Source organism: Buteo buteo, chromosome 32 (assembly GCF_964188355.1).
Source record: "Buteo buteo chromosome 32, bButBut1.hap1.1, whole genome shotgun sequence".
Taxonomy (NCBI): Eukaryota; Metazoa; Chordata; class Aves; order Accipitriformes; family Accipitridae; genus Buteo; species Buteo buteo.
The window spans coordinates 556004-572682 of record NC_134202.1 but is presented as its reverse complement, the minus strand read 5'-3'; the positions used below and the strand labels follow the sequence as shown (position 1 = coordinate 572682).

At 57.4% G+C, this 16679-nt stretch overlaps 2 protein-coding genes across 7 annotated transcripts; one reads left to right on the top strand and one right to left on the bottom strand.

Annotated features, from left to right (window-relative positions):
- The first annotated feature begins 2696 nt into the window (after window positions 1-2696).
- Window positions 2697-16543, top strand: LOC142026224 (uncharacterized). Of its 3 annotated transcripts, none has more exons than XM_075019128.1 (5): window positions 2697-3401; window positions 4240-4347; window positions 4508-4606; window positions 5086-6681; window positions 14963-16543. In XM_075019128.1, exons 1-5 carry the CDS (start codon window positions 3221-3223, stop codon window positions 15997-15999), a joined length of 3021 nt encoding a protein of 1006 aa, XP_074875229.1. In that variant the 5' UTR covers window positions 2697-3220; the 3' UTR covers window positions 16000-16543. The 3 variants fall into 3 exon arrangements, with proteins under 3 accessions (XP_074875229.1, XP_074875228.1, XP_074875227.1); XM_075019127.1 differs by lacking the exons at window positions 2697-3401; window positions 4240-4347; window positions 4508-4606; window positions 5086-6681 and adding exons at window positions 11146-11189; window positions 11700-11840; window positions 12836-12906; window positions 13619-13724 and having other exon boundaries at window positions 14615-16543; XM_075019126.1 differs by lacking the exons at window positions 2697-3401; window positions 4240-4347; window positions 4508-4606; window positions 5086-6681 and adding exons at window positions 11146-11189; window positions 11700-11840; window positions 12836-13318; window positions 13619-13724 and having other exon boundaries at window positions 14615-16543.
- Window positions 7796-11829, bottom strand: LOC142026238 (uncharacterized). 4 transcript variants are annotated; one of them, XM_075019157.1, is made up of 3 exons: window positions 11674-11829; window positions 10220-10383; window positions 7796-9796 (listed from the first exon to the last, which is right to left on the bottom strand). In XM_075019157.1, the coding sequence occupies exons 2-3, from the start codon at window positions 10305-10307 to the stop codon at window positions 8415-8417; spliced, it is 1470 nt and encodes a 489-aa protein (XP_074875258.1). In that variant the 5' UTR covers window positions 10308-10383; window positions 11674-11829; the 3' UTR covers window positions 7796-8414. The 4 variants fall into 4 exon arrangements, with proteins under 4 accessions (XP_074875258.1, XP_074875260.1, XP_074875257.1 ...); XM_075019156.1 differs by lacking the exon at window positions 11674-11829 and adding an exon at window positions 10904-11103 and having other exon boundaries at window positions 7908-9796; XM_075019158.1 differs by lacking the exon at window positions 11674-11829 and adding an exon at window positions 10904-11103 and having other exon boundaries at window positions 7909-9793.
- Window positions 16544-16679: the final 136 nt, after the last annotated feature.

Here is a 16679-nt window from a genome sequence, read left to right as displayed (position 1 = left end):
AGGATGTTGGGGGATGCATCAGTGCCTATAGGATGGGGGGGTACAGCTGGACACCCTGGGTTCCCCCACCTGTCTTGTCAAAGAGGGGGGGGATCAGGGCCAGGGACTCCCCCCTCTTATCTTGAGACTCCCCCCCCCCAGTATTGGGGTACGAGCCCCACAGAGCATCCCTGGGGTGCCCCATGGCAGGCAGCAGCCCCACAGAGCATCCCTACATCCACGGTGTTCCGTAATCCCAAGACTTCCCTGAAAATAAACTTTAAATACACATAAATTTACCCACATCTCCTCATCCTGCCTCTATTAAACTATTAAATCGCATATTAATAATTGCTAAAAATGGTCATCTTAATGTCTCAAGTTTCGACAACGAAGCGTCTTTGTTAGGCTGAACACGGGCAATCTCCTATTTTAATTTTTCTTAATTACTCCTCTAACAGTCAGGGCTGTCCCCCTACCTTGCTGAAACATCCTCCCATTTTTCTTGCTTTTCCCCTTGGTTTTCACCACCAGGCTGGAACAAAGGGATGTTTCTGGGGGTACCCTAAATCAGGTTAATTCACCCAAAGGCACCAGGGTGCAGGGAGCATCCCAGGGGGTGGATGTGGGTCCTCAAAACCCACCCCAACAACCCCTGCAGGGTTTAATTAATTTAAATTGCAGCTTCACGGTCATAATTAAGCCTTAACGGTGCTATCAGCCAGTGGGTGGTTTGCCTGGCTTTGCTTTTTATAATTTTTCAACCAGTTCTTTGCTAACGAAAGGAAACACCAGGAGCTGCCCTGGGCAACAGACGACCTTCAGGGCAGCCCGTTTTGCCTCAAAATTCATGCTTTTTGTGGAAAAGGGCACATTTTTGGCCTGGGCTTTCTCACCTGTCACCCAACAGCTGGGTTTTCCAGCAAAGAGGATTAAATACTGTGAAAAATAAGTTGGAGGAGCTCCCTGTGGACTTTTTACCTTCAGAAATGCATTTTCAGGGGGTAGCGGTCACTGAACTGGGGGTTTCCAGCATAAAGGCGTGAGGATTTTTTGTGGGTGGTTTTCACAGGATTGGCCTTTCTTCTGCATCACCACGGGTGTCATGTAACGGCTCAGTGGACCTGAATTCAGGCAAAAATAACCCAAAACCTCCCTGCAACCTTGCAAAAGCCCTTCCCCAGATTTATAATCCCTACCAGGAACGTGCCTCTTGCCGTGGGAGAAGTGCAAGGCAGATGGAGGACACAACGCCCCAGTTTCTCTGCTTTTCTTTAAATTTTCCTTACTGTCTCTGCTAAAGTTTGCATTGGGGATGAAGTATTTGCAGGAGAGGTTGCTATTGTGTTGTGGGGGGGAGCAGAAATTGGAGTGGAAAAAACGTTGATTCAGGGCCTGCGAGTCGGGATGGCCTCAGAGGGGAGTCGCCCGCTTCCAAAATGGCGGCCCGCGCCCGCTTCCAAAATGGCGGCCCCCTGCCCTCCTTCAAAATGGCAGCCTCGCCCTCAGGCAAGGCGAAGGGGAAGATGGCTGCGGTTTCCTCCTCAGCGTAGGGCGGTCGGGGCAAGCGGGGCGAGATGGCCGCGGCCTTCCCCTTGCTGCTAGGAGGGCCTTGCTCAAGATGGCCCCTGGGGGACGAAGGCCTGGGGGTCCATCTTGGGTGAGGGCAGCCAGCCGGCGTTGCCACGGCAACGGGCCCTTTTGGGGGGGGCAAAGCCTCCCCAAAAGGGCCACTGTGGCCCAGGGGCCATTTTTGAGGCATCTGTGACCCCCCAAACCCCTCACGGGGCTCTTAAATGCGTTCGGGCCGTGCTCCTTGCTGGCGTGACATCCCTGACATGCAGGCAGCCCCCCCTCATTAACAGACCCCCCCCCCTTTCACCCCCAAACCCAGACCTTTTTCCTTGCTGTAAAGAATTGGGATCGCCGCCACGATGGGAGGATTTCTGCAGACAGGCGAGCCCAGTCCCCTCAGTCCACACTTGCTAAAACATCCCCCAGTACCCTCACCCGGCTCCAAATTTAGGTTTTCTTCGTGCCAAAGTGGCCCTTAATGGGTTTATCACCAATAAATTTATGGGGTCGTGCTTCCAGCCAGCAGCAAGGAGCTCCACAGCCCTTCATGAGGAAAATGTCCCCACAGAGGGGCAGGCGAACCCCCAAACTGTCCTTTCTTGCCACATTTTGAGGAAAAAAAACACCTCACCGGGACACCGGTGAGCATTTTTCACTTTGCAAGTTGGGGGGATTTGGGTATGTGGGTTTTTGGGGGGTTATTTTTTTTTTTTTTAATTTCCGCCCAGGGACGCCGTCGCTATTGCCGCCAGAGGGCCCTGGCAGTTGTGTAGAGCTCTTTTCTCCCCCCTTCTTCCCCCCCCCCCCCCGCTTTTTTTTTTTTTTTAATTCCTTCCTTCCTTCCTCTTTTTTTTTTTTTTTTTTTTTTTTTTTTAACTCTTATTGCTCGGGATATCAGAGGAACCGGGCTTCCCCGGTCAAGCCGCGGCCACTGCACCGTGCTGACCAGCTCCCCGTGGCCCTCGCATCCCCGGGACACACACACCCCACACAGCCCCTCGCTGCCCCCCCCTTCCCCCCCCGCTCCATTTTGGGGGGGGAGAAAAGGGGTTTTCTGGAGGGAAAAAGTGTTGGGAGGGAGGGGAGGGGGCATCTCCGGGCTTTGCCGACAGCACCTCCCAAGCTGGAGACTGCAGGTAATGAGGAGGTTCGGTCTTTGGATGTGGAGAGGGAGCAGAAAATGGCTCCTTTTTCTTTCTTTTTTTTTTTTTTAATTTTTTTTTTTTATTCCCTTCCTTTCCCCCTCCATCCTTCCCTTTCCCTCTCCTCCCATCCCCTCCGGCTTGCCTCCCCAGGCTGCCCGCACACACACCAGCCTTAAACTCGGTGCCCGGATGCTCTCCATCCCCGGGGAGGGGGGAAAGATAATTAAAAAAAAAAAAACCAAACCAAAACCCCAGCCCTGTTGTCCTTCTGCAGGCGTCTGTCCTTCCCCCCTCGCTTCATTCGGGTGGGTGGGTTTCGTTTTTGGATGGACTGTCGGGGGGGGGGGGAGCAGAGGCATTTGTGAGGGCATGTGGTATTGACCCCTTTATTTTTATTTTTTTTTTAGCAGGATGGCAAAGTACCAGAGAATAAATGAAGCGGGCTGAGATGCTGGTGGGGGCTTCAAAAAAAAAAAAAAAGGGGGGGGGGGCACAAAAATCGCAGGAGGAATCTGCGGTCCATGCTTGAAATCACCCTTTTATTCCTGGCATCAGTAAGTCGGCAACAACCTTCTGCAAATCCACCTTTTCCCAGCCTACCTCCTCCGTCCTCTGCAGCTGTAACAGCTCTGCTACTAGAAAAAAAAAATAAATCAACCCACGCATTGAGAATCCTAATCCGCTTGCTGCTCACAGAGGAGGGTGAGGAAGGGGTCAGGGGAGTGGTGGTAATTTGCTTTTAAATGATTTTTGCACAGGAGAGCACCAAACCCAGTTCCTACAGCTGGGAAAACTCATTTTTCCTCCTCCAGCACGGGTTCCGAGCACCCGAGATTTGCGTAGAGAAATAACTGGGTGATTTATCCTCTTTGAGAAGGAGGAGCGATTGCTATGGGGTTTTTTGGGGAGGGGTTCTGGAAGATTTGGGACAGGAGTCTCCAGGAAGAGGAGGAGCACCCAGGGTTTGGTGCAGTAGGACTTAGCTGTTAGGTAAAATCTGGGTGAAGATGAATTTTAGGGTAAGGATCTCTCAGCAGAGCGTTGTCTGCAGGTTACAGAAACATGTTTGTTGTCAATGGGCTGGGGTTTACCTCTTTTTCTATTTTTTTTAAGGAATCATGCTCTCTGTATTTCTGTTTTCCCCTTCTGCTTCCTCCTCCTCCCCATTAACTTTTCGGAAAAAAAATTGTTTAGCCAGGTTTGATGGAGGCAGAGGGTATAAAGTTCCTGCAAGATCTGGGAAAATACGTAAAGGATGGAGTTTTTTATTAGCTGCCTGTCCCCATGCCTTGCCCTCATTTTGTGATTCAGCTAAGCCTTTATATTAGCTTATTAGAGAATAATAATCTATTAGATTATTAGAGAATCCACAGGTTAATAAAATAGAGGTTTTTGCATGAAGAGTCCAACTGATGGATACAAATCCATAGGATGATGGCTGGCAGTGGGTTGCACGCTGGGCTCTGCTTATGGGGGGTTACCTCCTCCTTGCAGGGGGGATGCCAGTCTCTGCTCACGGGAGGTTACCTCCTTCTTTCAGGGGGTCTGGTGGCACCAGCCATGGAGCCGTACGTGCTGCTCGACCCACGACAGAGAGCACTGTATCGCGACGTGATGCAGGAGAGCTATGAGACGCTGATGGCGCTGGGTGAGGAGCCTACCCATACCGCAGCAGGAAATTTGGAGTGGATGGAGGATCTAGCTTGCTGGATCCTCACGTCATCATGCAAGGGGTGCTGGGGTTGGGGGGCTGCTGGGGAGGGCAGACCCTCCTGACCCATGTTGTTCATCCCCCCCGTCTTTTCCAGAATTCCCTGTTTCCAAGCCCGATCTGCTGTCCCGCCTAGACCACGGGAATGAACCTACAGCCCTGGATCTCCACGTGCCCAGGGACACCTTGGCCACAGGTGAGCCTCTGATTGCGCCTCAGCCACAGCAGGGAAAAAGCCTGGGTTCAGCTCCTGCAAGCGTCAAGGGCTTTCCCCACTTCCAACCTCTCCGCAAAATGGGCAAACCCCCACTGTAGTGGCTGCCACTGGTTTGGCCATGGCATGGAAGAAGGATGCTGGGGAGGAGAGACTGTAAGGCCAGAGGGTTATCCTGGCCAAAATGGAAATGCCAGACCCCCTTCCTAGAGAGCCACATTTCTGGAGGTGCAGTGGAGGTGGTGGTGGATTAATTACCATGTCCATGTTGGTGGCAGAGAGGAGCGATGGGGATTAGAGATGTCTCTGCTAGAGGTGCTTGCCTGGAAGAGTGTGTGAAATAAAAAAGGAGGAGGAATCCCTCCTTGCTTTCCTTTTTCTACCACCTTCCCATCTTCCCAGCCCTGGGAGAGACGATGTCTCCTGCCTGGGTTGTGTCTGTCTGTCTTTGTGCCCCACAGAGGATGGAGCAGGAGTGGAGCAGGAACCCCCTCGAGAAGAAGCTGTTGAGAAAGAGCCTGAAGTAGTGAAACCTGCAGGTGAAGAGCATCCTTCGAGCCCCGCCGAGGCTGGGGCGAAGGCGAGCAGGAGTGGGGGACTGGGGGAGACGGCCACACGCCCGGGTGAGAGCCAACCCAGCAACACGTGTAGCGAGTGCGGGAAGAGCTTCAGCCACAAGTCAGCCCTGGTGAAGCACCAGAAGATCCACACTGGCGACCGCCCGCACGAATGTCCTGACTGCGGCAAGTGCTTCATCCAGCGCTCGGATCTCACCATCCACCAGCGGGTCCATACGGGTGAGCGGCCCTATGCCTGCCCTGACTGTGGGCGCCGCTTCAGTGTCAGCTCCTCCTTGCTCACCCACCAGCGTACCCATGCACCCGGTGGGGAGAAACCCAACCGTTGCCCGCAGTGCGGCCGCAGTTTTGCTGATCCGGGAGCCCTCGATCGACACCAGAAGAGCCACCTGGGCGGGAAACCCTATGAGTGTGGCGTCTGTGGGAAAGCCTTCGCCTGGAGCTCCCACCTCGAGCGGCATCGGCGCATCCACACCGGCGAGAAGCCCTTCCAGTGTGCCGAATGCGGGCGAGCCTTTGCCTGGAGCTCCCACCTCGACCGCCACATGCGCACCCACGCTGCTGCCGCCGCCTCCGAGGATGAGGAGGACGGGGAGGCAGAGGAAGAGCCCCCGCCACCCCCCCAGAAATGCGCCGACTGCGGCAAGCGCCTCAACCACCAGACGGACCCACAGCGCTTCAAGCACAAGGGCACTCAGACACTGCCGGCCGGTGCCGAACCCACTGGCAGCCCCCCGCGGCCCTTCCGCTGTGAGCAGTGCGGCAAATGCTTTGGCCAGAGCTCTAACCTCCTCAAGCACCAACGCGTCCACACCGGTGAGCGGCCGTACCCCTGCCCGGATTGCAAACGGTGCTTCCGCTGGGGCTCAGCCCTGGCCAAGCACCAGCGCACCCATGCCCGGCAGCAGCAAGCCAGTGATGCCACCAAAGCCGTGCCGGCAGCCGCTGAGGAAGCCAGTGCTGGAGGAGGTGGCAAACCCTACCCGTGCGGGGCATGTGGGAAGAGTTTCGGCTGGGTCTCGCACCTGGAGCGTCATCGCCGCATCCACACTGGAGAGAAGCCCTTCCGCTGCGGGGAGTGCGGCCGGGCGTTCGCCGTCAGCTCCCACCTGGAACGGCACCGCCGGGTGCATACTGGCGAGCGGCCCTACCGTTGTGGCGAGTGCGGGAAGAGCTTCGCCGTCAGCTCCACCTTGCTGGCTCATCGCCGCACCCATGCTGCCCAGCCAGGCCGGCCCCACGCCTGCCCTGAGTGTGGTAAGTGTTTTAGCACACCAGCCAGCTTGGAGCGGCACCGGCGGCTTCACCGGGGCGAGAAACCCTACCAGTGCGGTGTCTGCGGCAAAGGCTTTGCCTGGAGCTCCCACTACGACCGGCACCGGCTCACCCACACTGGTGAGAAACCCTTCTCCTGCGCCCACTGCGGTAAATGCTTCGGCCGCAGCTCCCACCGCAACCGGCACCAGCGTGCCCACACGCAGGGCGGCCCAGAGAAGCGGCACGTCTGTCCTGAATGCGGCAAAGCCTTCGGCCTCGGCACGGCCCTGGCGGCTCACCAGCGACTGCACGCCGCTGCTGCTGGCACCGGGGGCCGCAGCCCCCTCTCCTTGCTGCCGCCTGCCTGGTGGGAGGGTGAGAGGCGAGGGGGGACGCCCACCCCACCTGAGCTCTGGCCTGAAGAGTCCAGCTCTGTTTTCCAGCAGCACCCCGTGCCTTCCTCCTCCTCTTCCTCTTCCTCCTCCCCAGCCCCCAGGGGCTGGGCTGCTAAGGCTCTCCTGCCTCCCACCATGGCATGGAGGCCTGGGGAGGGGGACACCCTGCAAAGCGATGCCTCTGCCCCCCAGGAGCCCTGGGCTTCCCTGCCTCCGCCCAGCTCCTGAGATGGGGCCATGGGGACCAGTGGGGGGGCTCAGAGCCACCCTGCGCCTTTGGGGACGCCCCAAGGCTGAGGTGGGAGGCTGGCCTGTCCCACACCCTCCCCAACACAGGGTAGGAAAGCGCTGCTGCAGCAGCTGGGGGGGCCCCAGGATACACTGGGGTGGGGGTCAGGATGGGGAAGGGGGGGTGAAGTGGTGGGGAGGGGGCACAGGGAGGGTGAGCGGTGTGTGCCAGGGGGTTAGCAACCGGCATAGGTGCTTTGGGGGGAGACTGGGAAAGGAGGGACAAGGGAGGCTGGGGGTGGATTTAGGGGGGGCTGGGTGATAATTTAGGGTGGTAGGGAGACAACGCTTCTCCCTATAACCCTCCTCATCCTCTGCCCCACTGTTGTGGTGAGGCAGAAAGCGGGGGGGGGGTGACACAGCTTGGGTGTATGGGAGGGGACCCATCGGTAAAAATCACCCAGGGAACCCCCTTCCACAGGGGGCTTTTGGGGGCAAACAGCTCAGAAAAGAGCCATGGGGACCTGCATTAGTCACCAGCTCTGCTGCATCCTTGCTGGGACCCCTCCCAAATGCTGCTTGGGTTGTGCTGAGGGCGGTTTGGGATGCATTGAGCCAGGAATTTGACAAGCGTGGAGAGGCTGGTTGCCTCGGCTTGAGTTAGTAGGTAATAAAGTAGAAGGTAGTTCAGCAAAAAAGAAAAACCCCTTCACATGTCTCAGCGTGTTTTTGTCTTTGGAGAGGGAGAAGATGCTCGTGGTGTTTCCTACCAAGAAGCAGGGAAAAGCAACGGAGCCCAGGGTTGGTGCACAAGGAGAGCCAGACACGGGTGGCTGCCAGGTACCGGGCTCCCTTTTTATTCCTCGCCCCATGCCGGCACCTCCCACCACCAAGCCCTCTGCACCCTCAGCATCTTGCCCTCTCCATCAGTGCAACGTGGCATCCCCTTCTTCTGCCTGCGGCAGCAAGGAGCAGATACAAATGACACCGTATTTTGGCACAAGAACCAGCTCCAGGTTACCCCCATTGTTTCCCGGTGCAGAAGAGCACCATTTCCCTGGGAAAGAGGCTCCCTGTCACCCAAGATGTCCATTTTCCAGGGTCTGCTTTGCAATAGGGCGCAAGCAGTGTTCACCCATTGCTGCTAGGAGACATCAGGAAGGATAAATCCCACCCTGATACCTTGCTGGAGCAGCCACATCACCCACCCCAGTGCCACCCTCTGCCCCTTAAATGTCACTTGGTGTCCTTTGATTTGTCCCCAAGATGAGTTTTCCCTTGAGAACGATGCTTCCTGCCCATCCATCACACCAATGGGGGAGTCTCCGTCCTTCAGGCCTCCTCAACATTGCAGGCTCTGGGTGGCTTCACCAGCCCTGTGGCACCGTGGGTCTTCTCCCCCACCAGCTGTGTCCTGGAGAGGGGCAGCTGTTGGGGGGCAAGGGGGAAAGCAGCCTTGGGGAGGTGGCTACGGCGGTGTTTGGTGAGGTGGGAGCTCTGGCTGAAGGCTTCGCCACACTCAGGGCACTCGTAGGGCTTCTCACCAGTGTGGACGCGGCGGTGCCGCTCGAGGTGGGACGCCCAGGCGAAGCCCTTGCCACACTCGCTGCAAGTGTAGCTCTTCTGGGCGGCGTGGCCCCGCTGGTGGGCAAGGAAGGGGGGAGCCTCACCGAAACGCTTGCCACAGTCGCCACATTTGTAGGGCCGGTCGGGGGAGTGGGTTTTGCGGTGCTGGAGCAGGTGAGCTTTTTGGGCGAAGCGTTCGCCGCAGCTGCCGCAGGGAAAGGGGCGTTCACCCGTATGCACCCGCCGGTGCCGCTCCAGGTGGGATGCCCAGACAAAACCCTTCCCACAATCGGCACAACGGTGGGTGCGCTCCCGCCGGTGACACCGCTGATGCCGTGCCAGCGCTGGCCCGGCTCGGAAAAGCTTGCCACAGTCACCGCAGCGGAGGGCTTTCTTGCCCAGGTGGGTGCGGCGGTGGCGGGCCAGGTCGGAGCTCTGGCAGAAGGTCTTGCCGCAAGCTGGGCAGCGGTGGGGCCGCTCGCCAGTGTGGCTACGGCGGTGCTTGGCGAGGTGCGAGCCTTGGCTGAAGGCTTCGCCGCACTCGGCGCAGCGGTAGGGCTTTTCGCCGGTGTGCACCCGTTGGTGCCGGGCAAGGTGGGACGCCCAGACGAAGCCCTTGCCGCAGTCACCGCATTTGTGAGGTTTTTCGGCGGCGTGGCCTCGGCCGTGAGCCGCCAGCTCGGCGGCGCCGGCGAAGCGCTTGCCACAGTCACTGCACTTGTGTGGTCGGTCACTGGCGTGGGTACGGCGATGCTGGAGGAGGTGGGAGCTCTGGCTGTAAGTCTCGCCGCACTCGGGGCACCCAAAAGGCCGCTCACCAGTGTGCACTCGCCGGTGACGCTCCAAGTGCGAAGCCCATGGGAAGCTCTTGCCGCAGTCGGTGCAGCTGAACGGCCGGTCCCTTGCTGGTCCCTTGCTGGCTGCCCCATGTAAGGGTTTGGCACATTCCAATTTGGGGACCACTGTGGCTTTGGACATCTTGGCTCCGCCATGCGCCATGGCTTTATCTGGGCGCTTTGTTTTCCGCCTGTTTGAGCCGAGGGTCTTCTCCCTCTCTGGGCTGCGGGATGAGTGCTCTTCAAGCTCCTTGCAGCTCTCCTCCGCTGCTCCTTCCTCCGCTGCTTTTTCACTCACCAGCCCCTGTGCTGCTGGGGAGATAGGAAAAGGAGAAAAAGGGCAGAGCATGGCCTTGACCAGAGCAGGGGGTAGCATTTAAATCGACAGAGCAGGAACAGGATTCCCTAAAAAAATTGGTCTCCCAGAAAGGAGGAAGAGGGATGTGATGGGAGATCTGATTCCAGTTTGAACTGAGAACATAGAGATGCTAAGCAAACCCCATTGTCTGTATTTCCAATTAAAAAAAAAAAAGCAGAGAGATCAATAACATTTTCCTGCAGAAAAAAAAATGAAGAGGTCTGGGGTTTGGGGAAATCCCCCTCAAAACCTGCCTGGATTCCTCCTCCCCCCTTCTGATCCCTTTGCTTCCCTGCAAGAGTCAGGAAAAAAAAGAGCAAGGAAAAACTGGGGGAATGTTCAAGGAGAAGGAAAGAGGATTTTGTGTGTTCGTTTACCAAGAGACATCAGCGTTTCGTAGCTCTCCTGCATCACATCCCGGTACAGGGCTTTCTGCCGTGGGTCCAGCATCACCCATGGCTCCATTACAGGGAGAGTCACTGGCAGTCAGGAGAATGAGGGTTTCTCCCTCCGTTCCTCACTCAGGGCTCCTGAAAATCCCCTGTGGGGAAGAAGAATCCCTTGAAATGGGGAAAATCCCCTGGGTAGTGCTTCCTGCTCGGTTTTTGATGCTTTTTCTGGGGATGCCGTGACAAATATTGGGTTTTTTCTCCCCCGGCTGCAACACACAGATGGTCCCTCCATTCAGGACTAAGCCTGAGACGGCATGGAGCAGCTTGGCGATGGGGGGGCAGGAGGTTCCCTGTTTTCCGCTCATCTTTCTGGCAGACTGCATCTCACAGCAATCTCTGCCTTCCTCCCTCCAGCATCCCAGTTCCCCTGGTCCTCATCTTACTGGGAATCAGCCCTCCCAGGGTGATGGGTTATTGGGGGATGTGTCCCAGGAACTGGGCAGCATGCTCCATCCCTGGGGAGCCCTGGATGCACTGTCCTCTTCCCAAAGGAGCTGCCACTCCTGGGAACAACCCCAAGGGCTGGATCCTGCAAGCTCCAGCCCTGACGCAGCTCAGGACCTGCTGCAGAGCAGGAGCACATCCCTGCTCAGGGTTTTTCCCCGTTACCTGGAGTCCCTGGCTCAGGACTTGCTGTCGGCTGAGCCTGGAGCTGCCTCCGTAGGCCTTTCCCTGGGTGAAACGTCCTCCCTTCCCAGGCTGAGGCTGCAAGGGGGGGTGGGATCCGCAGACCCCCCCTTTGCACCCCAAGGACCGCCAAGCCTCCTGACAGCAGGGCACAATGGAGGCGATGCCGGGCATGGCTTTGCTCCGGAAGCCCAAGCCGGTATCCGGGAGAGAGGAGACGCCAAGAACAGGCTCCTTAGCGGCAGCGTTTACCCAGAGCCCTCTAGAGGTAACGCAATCCTGGCTTCCCCCCCCATCCCGACCCTCCCTGCAGGCTACCCAGCACCCGTGGGGGGCAGAGGGGACCCCACTACAGTCCTGCCCCATCACCCGCATTACCCCCATGCTCTTCCTTTTTACCCAGCGGTTTTGGGAGAGCCCCAACCTTGCTAGGAACTCTGCCGGGGGGATTGTGACAGCAGCAGCAGGGATATTTTGAGTATTGCAGCCATGGGGAAGCATGGGAAGGTGATGGGGGTCTCTCTGGGGCAACAGGGATTCCCCCAGGTGGGAGAGGGGGACACCAGGCTGGTTGCCCGATCAGCATCAGTGATAGGAGCTGTGCAAGCAAGAAATTAGGTTTTCCACCTGGAAAAGTGGTCCAAACCATGTTTTAGTCACGTGGTTGGTGAAAACGGGTTGTTTTTCCCCAAAAGCTCCAGGCTCAGGAATCACGCACTTGCGGGTGGGAAGAAGGGGGAATTTCCACTTACCAAGTTATCCCTTCTTGTTGCTGGAGGAGGAGAACACGAAAGCCAAGGAAAACAGAGCCCTGTGAACAAGAAGATAAAGAATTGCAGCAGGGGAATGAGAGGAGCCTGGATTTCTGCCTCCAAGAAAGCCCAGGAGATTTGAAGCCACACAGACACTCTTCTCTACGGTGGGTGCAGGTGTTTGGGTGGTGGTTTAATCCCTCCCTGGCTGGGAAAAGCCGGGAGTGGAGGGGAAGCAATAATTTTCTTTCAACTTGCTTTGGAAAGAGCGCAAGGATGGGGAATTTTCCCTAAATCCTGCCTTCCCTAATGCATGGGTGTTTAACCCCTGCCTCCCCGGCGAAGGAGGGAGCGGAGCTGATTTCTGCAGCTTGCCTGATCCTCTCTCCCTTCTCCATCACTCCTCGGCTGGTGGCAGTCGACGAATGTCCTGAAGGGATGCTGGGGGACCAAGTCCTGGTGCTGGGGGACACCAAGCGACCCGGGTGGCTCTGGTAGTATTGCAGCACAGCTGGGTATGGGAGAACAGAGGAAGGGGCTGGATCCGCTGGATGCTGAAGGCAGAGAGGGGAGAAAGGGACCCTCCAGGGATCCTGGTTGTGCTCCAGGCAGGGGCTGTGGCAGTGGGTGGTGGTGTGGGGCAGGCAGAGCCCTGCCTGCATCCCCCAGCCCATGGAGGCACGCCACAGCCCTCTGCTCTGGGGGTCTGTCCTCACCAAATCCTGAGCCAGAGGCTCCAGGTGATGGGCACGGGGAGGGAGGGAGGGAGAGACCCACCCGGGATGCCCTGTCTCCCAGTCCAGCCCCAGTCCCTTTACTGGGACCAGTGCAAGGAGCAGCGAGATGGAGGACCAGTCCCTGCCCTTGGGGCTGCGCCACGAGAGGGCGTGGGGAGACCAGAGCTGCTCCCAGGAGCTGGCTCTTCCCTGGTGATCCGAGCAGGAGATCTGCTCCCAAGAAGGTGGAAAAAGCTGAGCTTTGTTGGGCAAGGGCTGGCTGAGCCCTCTTGTGTCCCGAGGGGAAAAAGCCCGGCAGGAATGAAGGAGGCTGCTTCTTCTCTTGCACAGATGCCTATGCAAAGGGCACTGCCTCGGTTTTTCCAGGGTTTATCCCAGCTTTTCCCCCCCAGGGAACAGCTCAGCACCAACTTCTCCCCCCATAGGCTCCAGCAGAGCATCCCTGTCACTGCCAAGGGGGATGGAGAGGGACATGGCCACAGCAGAGCCAGCACAGGTGAGGGAGAGTCTCTCCTTTGGGGTGGGCAATTGCATTTCAGCTGACCTGAAACATCAGTGCCAGGTACCTTCTGCCTGGTCCAGTGGGGCTGTACAAGCTGGTCTGTGACCATAGCTGTGGGTTATCGCCTTCCTGCAACTCCTTTTGGACCAACAGGTCCCCATATACCGGCGCAGATGGTCAGGGTGCAGGAGAGGTGGTGAGGAGCAGAAGGTGGAGCCTGTGGTGGGCATGCTACAAGGCTGAGCCTTGGATGCAAGATGCCCATCTCAGAAACACAAGGAAGGTGGAAAGTCACAGCAGGGCATGGGGTTTTGCGTCTCCACGTGACAGGAAAAGGCACAGAGAACAGGGTGGAGAAGTTGAGCCCAGCCTGGATGAGCTCCTTCAGCTCCATCATCCCCATCAGGTATTGCTGGGTGTTTAACAACCCTCAGTGTTTTCCAGTTCCTATTTTTCCTTCCCCATAAGCTTAGCCAGCTGCTTTCTGAACCCGTGTGGCCCTTTAGCATCCGTGATGTCCTGCAGCAAGGCTTTCCACAGCTTAACTACACCCTATGCAGAACAATACCTTGATATCTCTGGTCCTTGCCAGCATCCTTTCTGGCTCTTCTGCAGCTCTGCTGAACGTAGCCTTGGCTCTTCTCCCAGCTAGCTTGAGCTGACCCATGGCAGCAGGTGCTGAGCTGGGAAATCCTTGTTGTTCCAGTGTCCAGTGACCTTCAAGGAGGCGGCTCAGTACTTCACTGATCCTGGCCAGCGGGCCCAGTACCAGGAAGCCATGCAGGAGAGAGCTGGAAATGACTCCTCTTTGGGTAAGGACACACCTTCCCTCCTTCCTGGGCTACGTCTTGGGGTTGGGTGGGCACAGGGGATGCTTCTCTAGACTTTGGAGGTGAAGGTGTCTTTCCCCATTGCTTCTGGCAATTGTGTTTCCGCCTTGGGACACATATTGGGGACCCATAGCACCCTCCATCCCCACCTTCTTCAGAGGAGCACATGCTCTACCATGTCAGACCAATGGTCCATCTGGCCCCATGTTCTCTCCGGCCATGGTGGAAGGAGATGCTATGTCAGAGAACAAGGAGAGAGACCTTCCTCAGCTGTGCCCAGCCCTTGCATCATCCTTTCTCCAGCAGAGCCCCCAAATCTTCTTGTAGTAGCTCCTCAAATGCACTCAGACCCCTGCTCTGTCTCAGGAACCAGCTCTGCTGACCCCCAACCTGACAGGATCTCCTCTGGGCTGGAGTTGGAGGAGAAGACGTGGACCCCAGCTCCCCAGGACTCAGATACAAGGCCCTTCTCTAACAGCTCTTCCATAACTGAGGAACTGGCTTAAATAACCTAGAAAGCATCTGGGAGAAAAGAAAAACACCTGGGACTTCTACTCAGGCCCTAAGACAGCCAGCCTGAGCTTACTATCTTCTAGGAGAGGGGTCCCAGAACCTCTCCTGTTCCCTTGGGAGATGTTTTGGGTTCCAGAGGTTTTTAAGAGCTGGGGTTTGAAGCTGAACTTCAGCCCAAGCTTCACCAGCTGTCCAATGGTCAGTGCTTGAGCCTGAGCTGAAGGTGGAGCTCACATGATCTTTCTTCTTTCTAGGCTTTCCCCCTTCCATTTTTTCCCCACCCTGCTTCATCAGTGGGTTCCCTTTTCCACCCCACCCAGGGACTGACTTGTCATGGTCTTTTTCTCTTTCCTCTGCAGAGGATGGGATGGTGAGTGGGAGGAGCAACAGCACGGCACATGCAGACCCAGACATCAAGACCTGCCTGGAGGACATCTCCCAGCACCACAAGCCAACCAACATCCACCAGAGCTCCCAAGAGAAAGGCCGAGAGGAGGTCCAGGGTCATCCTGGGAGGGAAACTCCAGGGACATGCAGGGAATTGCTGTTCCCCCATAGCTTTCGCCCCAGGGATAGACCCATCCCTCATCCCACCACCGAGAAGAGCTTCCATCCCCAGAGACGGGGGTCCCAGCACCCCTGCCCTGACTGTGGGAAAAGCTTCGGGGTCTTCTCCAACTTGCTCCGTCACCAGCGGAGCCACGGTGGGGACAAACCCTACAAATGCCCCGACTGCGGGAAGGGTTTTGGGCACAGCTCGGCGCTGGTGACGCACCGTCGCATCCATACGGGTGAGAAGCCCTACCAGTGCGCTGATTGCGGCAAAAGCTTCAACGTGGTTTCCAACTTGGTGCGCCACCGGCGGAGCCACACTGGGGAGAAGCCCTACAAATGCCCCGACTGTGGCCGGCGTTGCAGTCAACGTTCCCACCTGGTGACCCACCGCCGGTTGCACACAGGCGAGCGCCCGTACCCATGCCGGGAGTGCGGGAAGAGCTTCAATGTCAGCTCTGATCTCATCAAACATCGCCGCACCCACACTGGGGAGAAGCCCTATGAGTGCCGCGACTGCGGGAAGCGTTTCAGCGGCAGTTCCAATCTCATCACCCACCAGCGGCTGCACAGCGGTGAGCGGCCTTACACCTGTGCTGACTGCGGCAAGGGCTTCACCATCAGCTCCAAGCTCATCGCCCACCAACGGACGCACAGTGGTGAGCGACCCTACAGCTGTGCTGACTGCGGCAAGGGCTTCAGCGACCGACCCCACCTCATCCGGCACCGCAGTGCCAGCTGGCGGGAGAAGCGCTACAAGTGCTCCGAGTGTGGCAAGGGCTTCACCACCAGCTCCTACCTCCTCACCCACCAGCGCAGCCACACTGGGGAGACGCCATTTCTCTGCAGCGTGTGCGGCAAGAGCTTCGCGGTGGTCTCCAACCTGGCGCGGCACCGGCGTGTGCACACTGGGGAGAAGCCGTTTCGGTGCGGGGAGTGCGGACGGCAGTACAGCCAACGGGCTCATCTCACCACCCACCAGCGGGTCCACACCGGCGAGCGACCCTATGTCTGCGGGGATTGTGGGAAAGGCTTCAACGTCAATTCGTCCCTCACCAAGCACCGGCGGGTGCACACTGGGGAGAAGCCCTACCACTGCCCCGAGTGCGGGAAGAGCTTCAGCCAGAGCTCCAATGTCATCACGCACCGGCGGCTCCACCACGGCCGCGGGGTGCACCAGCTCTGTGCATGAGTGGCTCCAGCTCCCGCACCATGCTGGTGAAGCCTAGTGGTGCCAGCTCAGCCAGGAGGTCTTCTCCAGAGACTGGAAGTCAACCAGGACTTTGGTTATCTTGGCACATGCTGGAGAGAGAAGAAAGATCTGTGTATCGGGGGGTATGAAGGGAAGGATAGGAACCAAGCATGGCCACCATCAGCAGAAAACACCAACTCTGGGTGAGGTTCCTCCTGCTCTGCTTCCCTTCCTTCCAGCCAAATTAGTCCAGGGCATCTCCTGCTCTCACCCTGCCCAAACACAACAACAAAAAAAGGACCTTTGTTTTTCCTCGCTGCTCCAAACTCTCCCCACATCACAACATTTGATACAATGGGCCCAAGGGCTGTTTCATCTCCCATCTGGCATTCTCCTCTCCTCCAGCGATCTGCTAGTAGTGATAACAGCTTCAGGAATAAAAGGTGGTGTGATAAATACTAGTTGTGATCTCTGTACGCATATGGGTGTGCACCCACGGGGAGTAGAGACACATGAGCCCCACAGCCCCCTTTTACCTCCAGGTTTGCACAGGAGGAAGTCCCCGGAGCCTCAGGGGCACCAAAGGGGCTCCAGCAGCCAGCAAGTAGCAAGCCCAGGGGCCAGAGGCCACGAGGGTTGGTCTCCTCCTACCACTCCACATCACTTTGGATCCCGTGGTG

Coding starts and splice junctions, on each gene's coding strand:
- LOC142026224 (XM_075019128.1), top strand. CDS start 3,221: ATGCTTGAAATCACCCTTTTATTCCTGGCATCAGTAAGTCGGCAACAA. Junction 4,607..5,085: donor CAGGGACACCTTGGCCACAG/GTGAGCCTCTGA, acceptor TGTGCCCCACAG/AGGATGGAGCAGGAGTGGAG. Junction 6,682..14,962: donor GCACCAGCGTGCCCACACGC/AGGGCGGCCCAG, acceptor GGAGCCACGGTG/GGGACAAACCCTACAAATGC.
- LOC142026238 (XM_075019157.1), bottom strand. CDS start 10,307: ATGGAGCCATGGGTGATGCTGGACCCACGGCAGAAAGCCCTGTACCGG. Junction 9,797..10,219: donor CGAAACGCTGATGTCTCTTG/GTAAACGAACAC, acceptor CTATCTCCCCAG/CAGCACAGGGGCTGGTGAGT.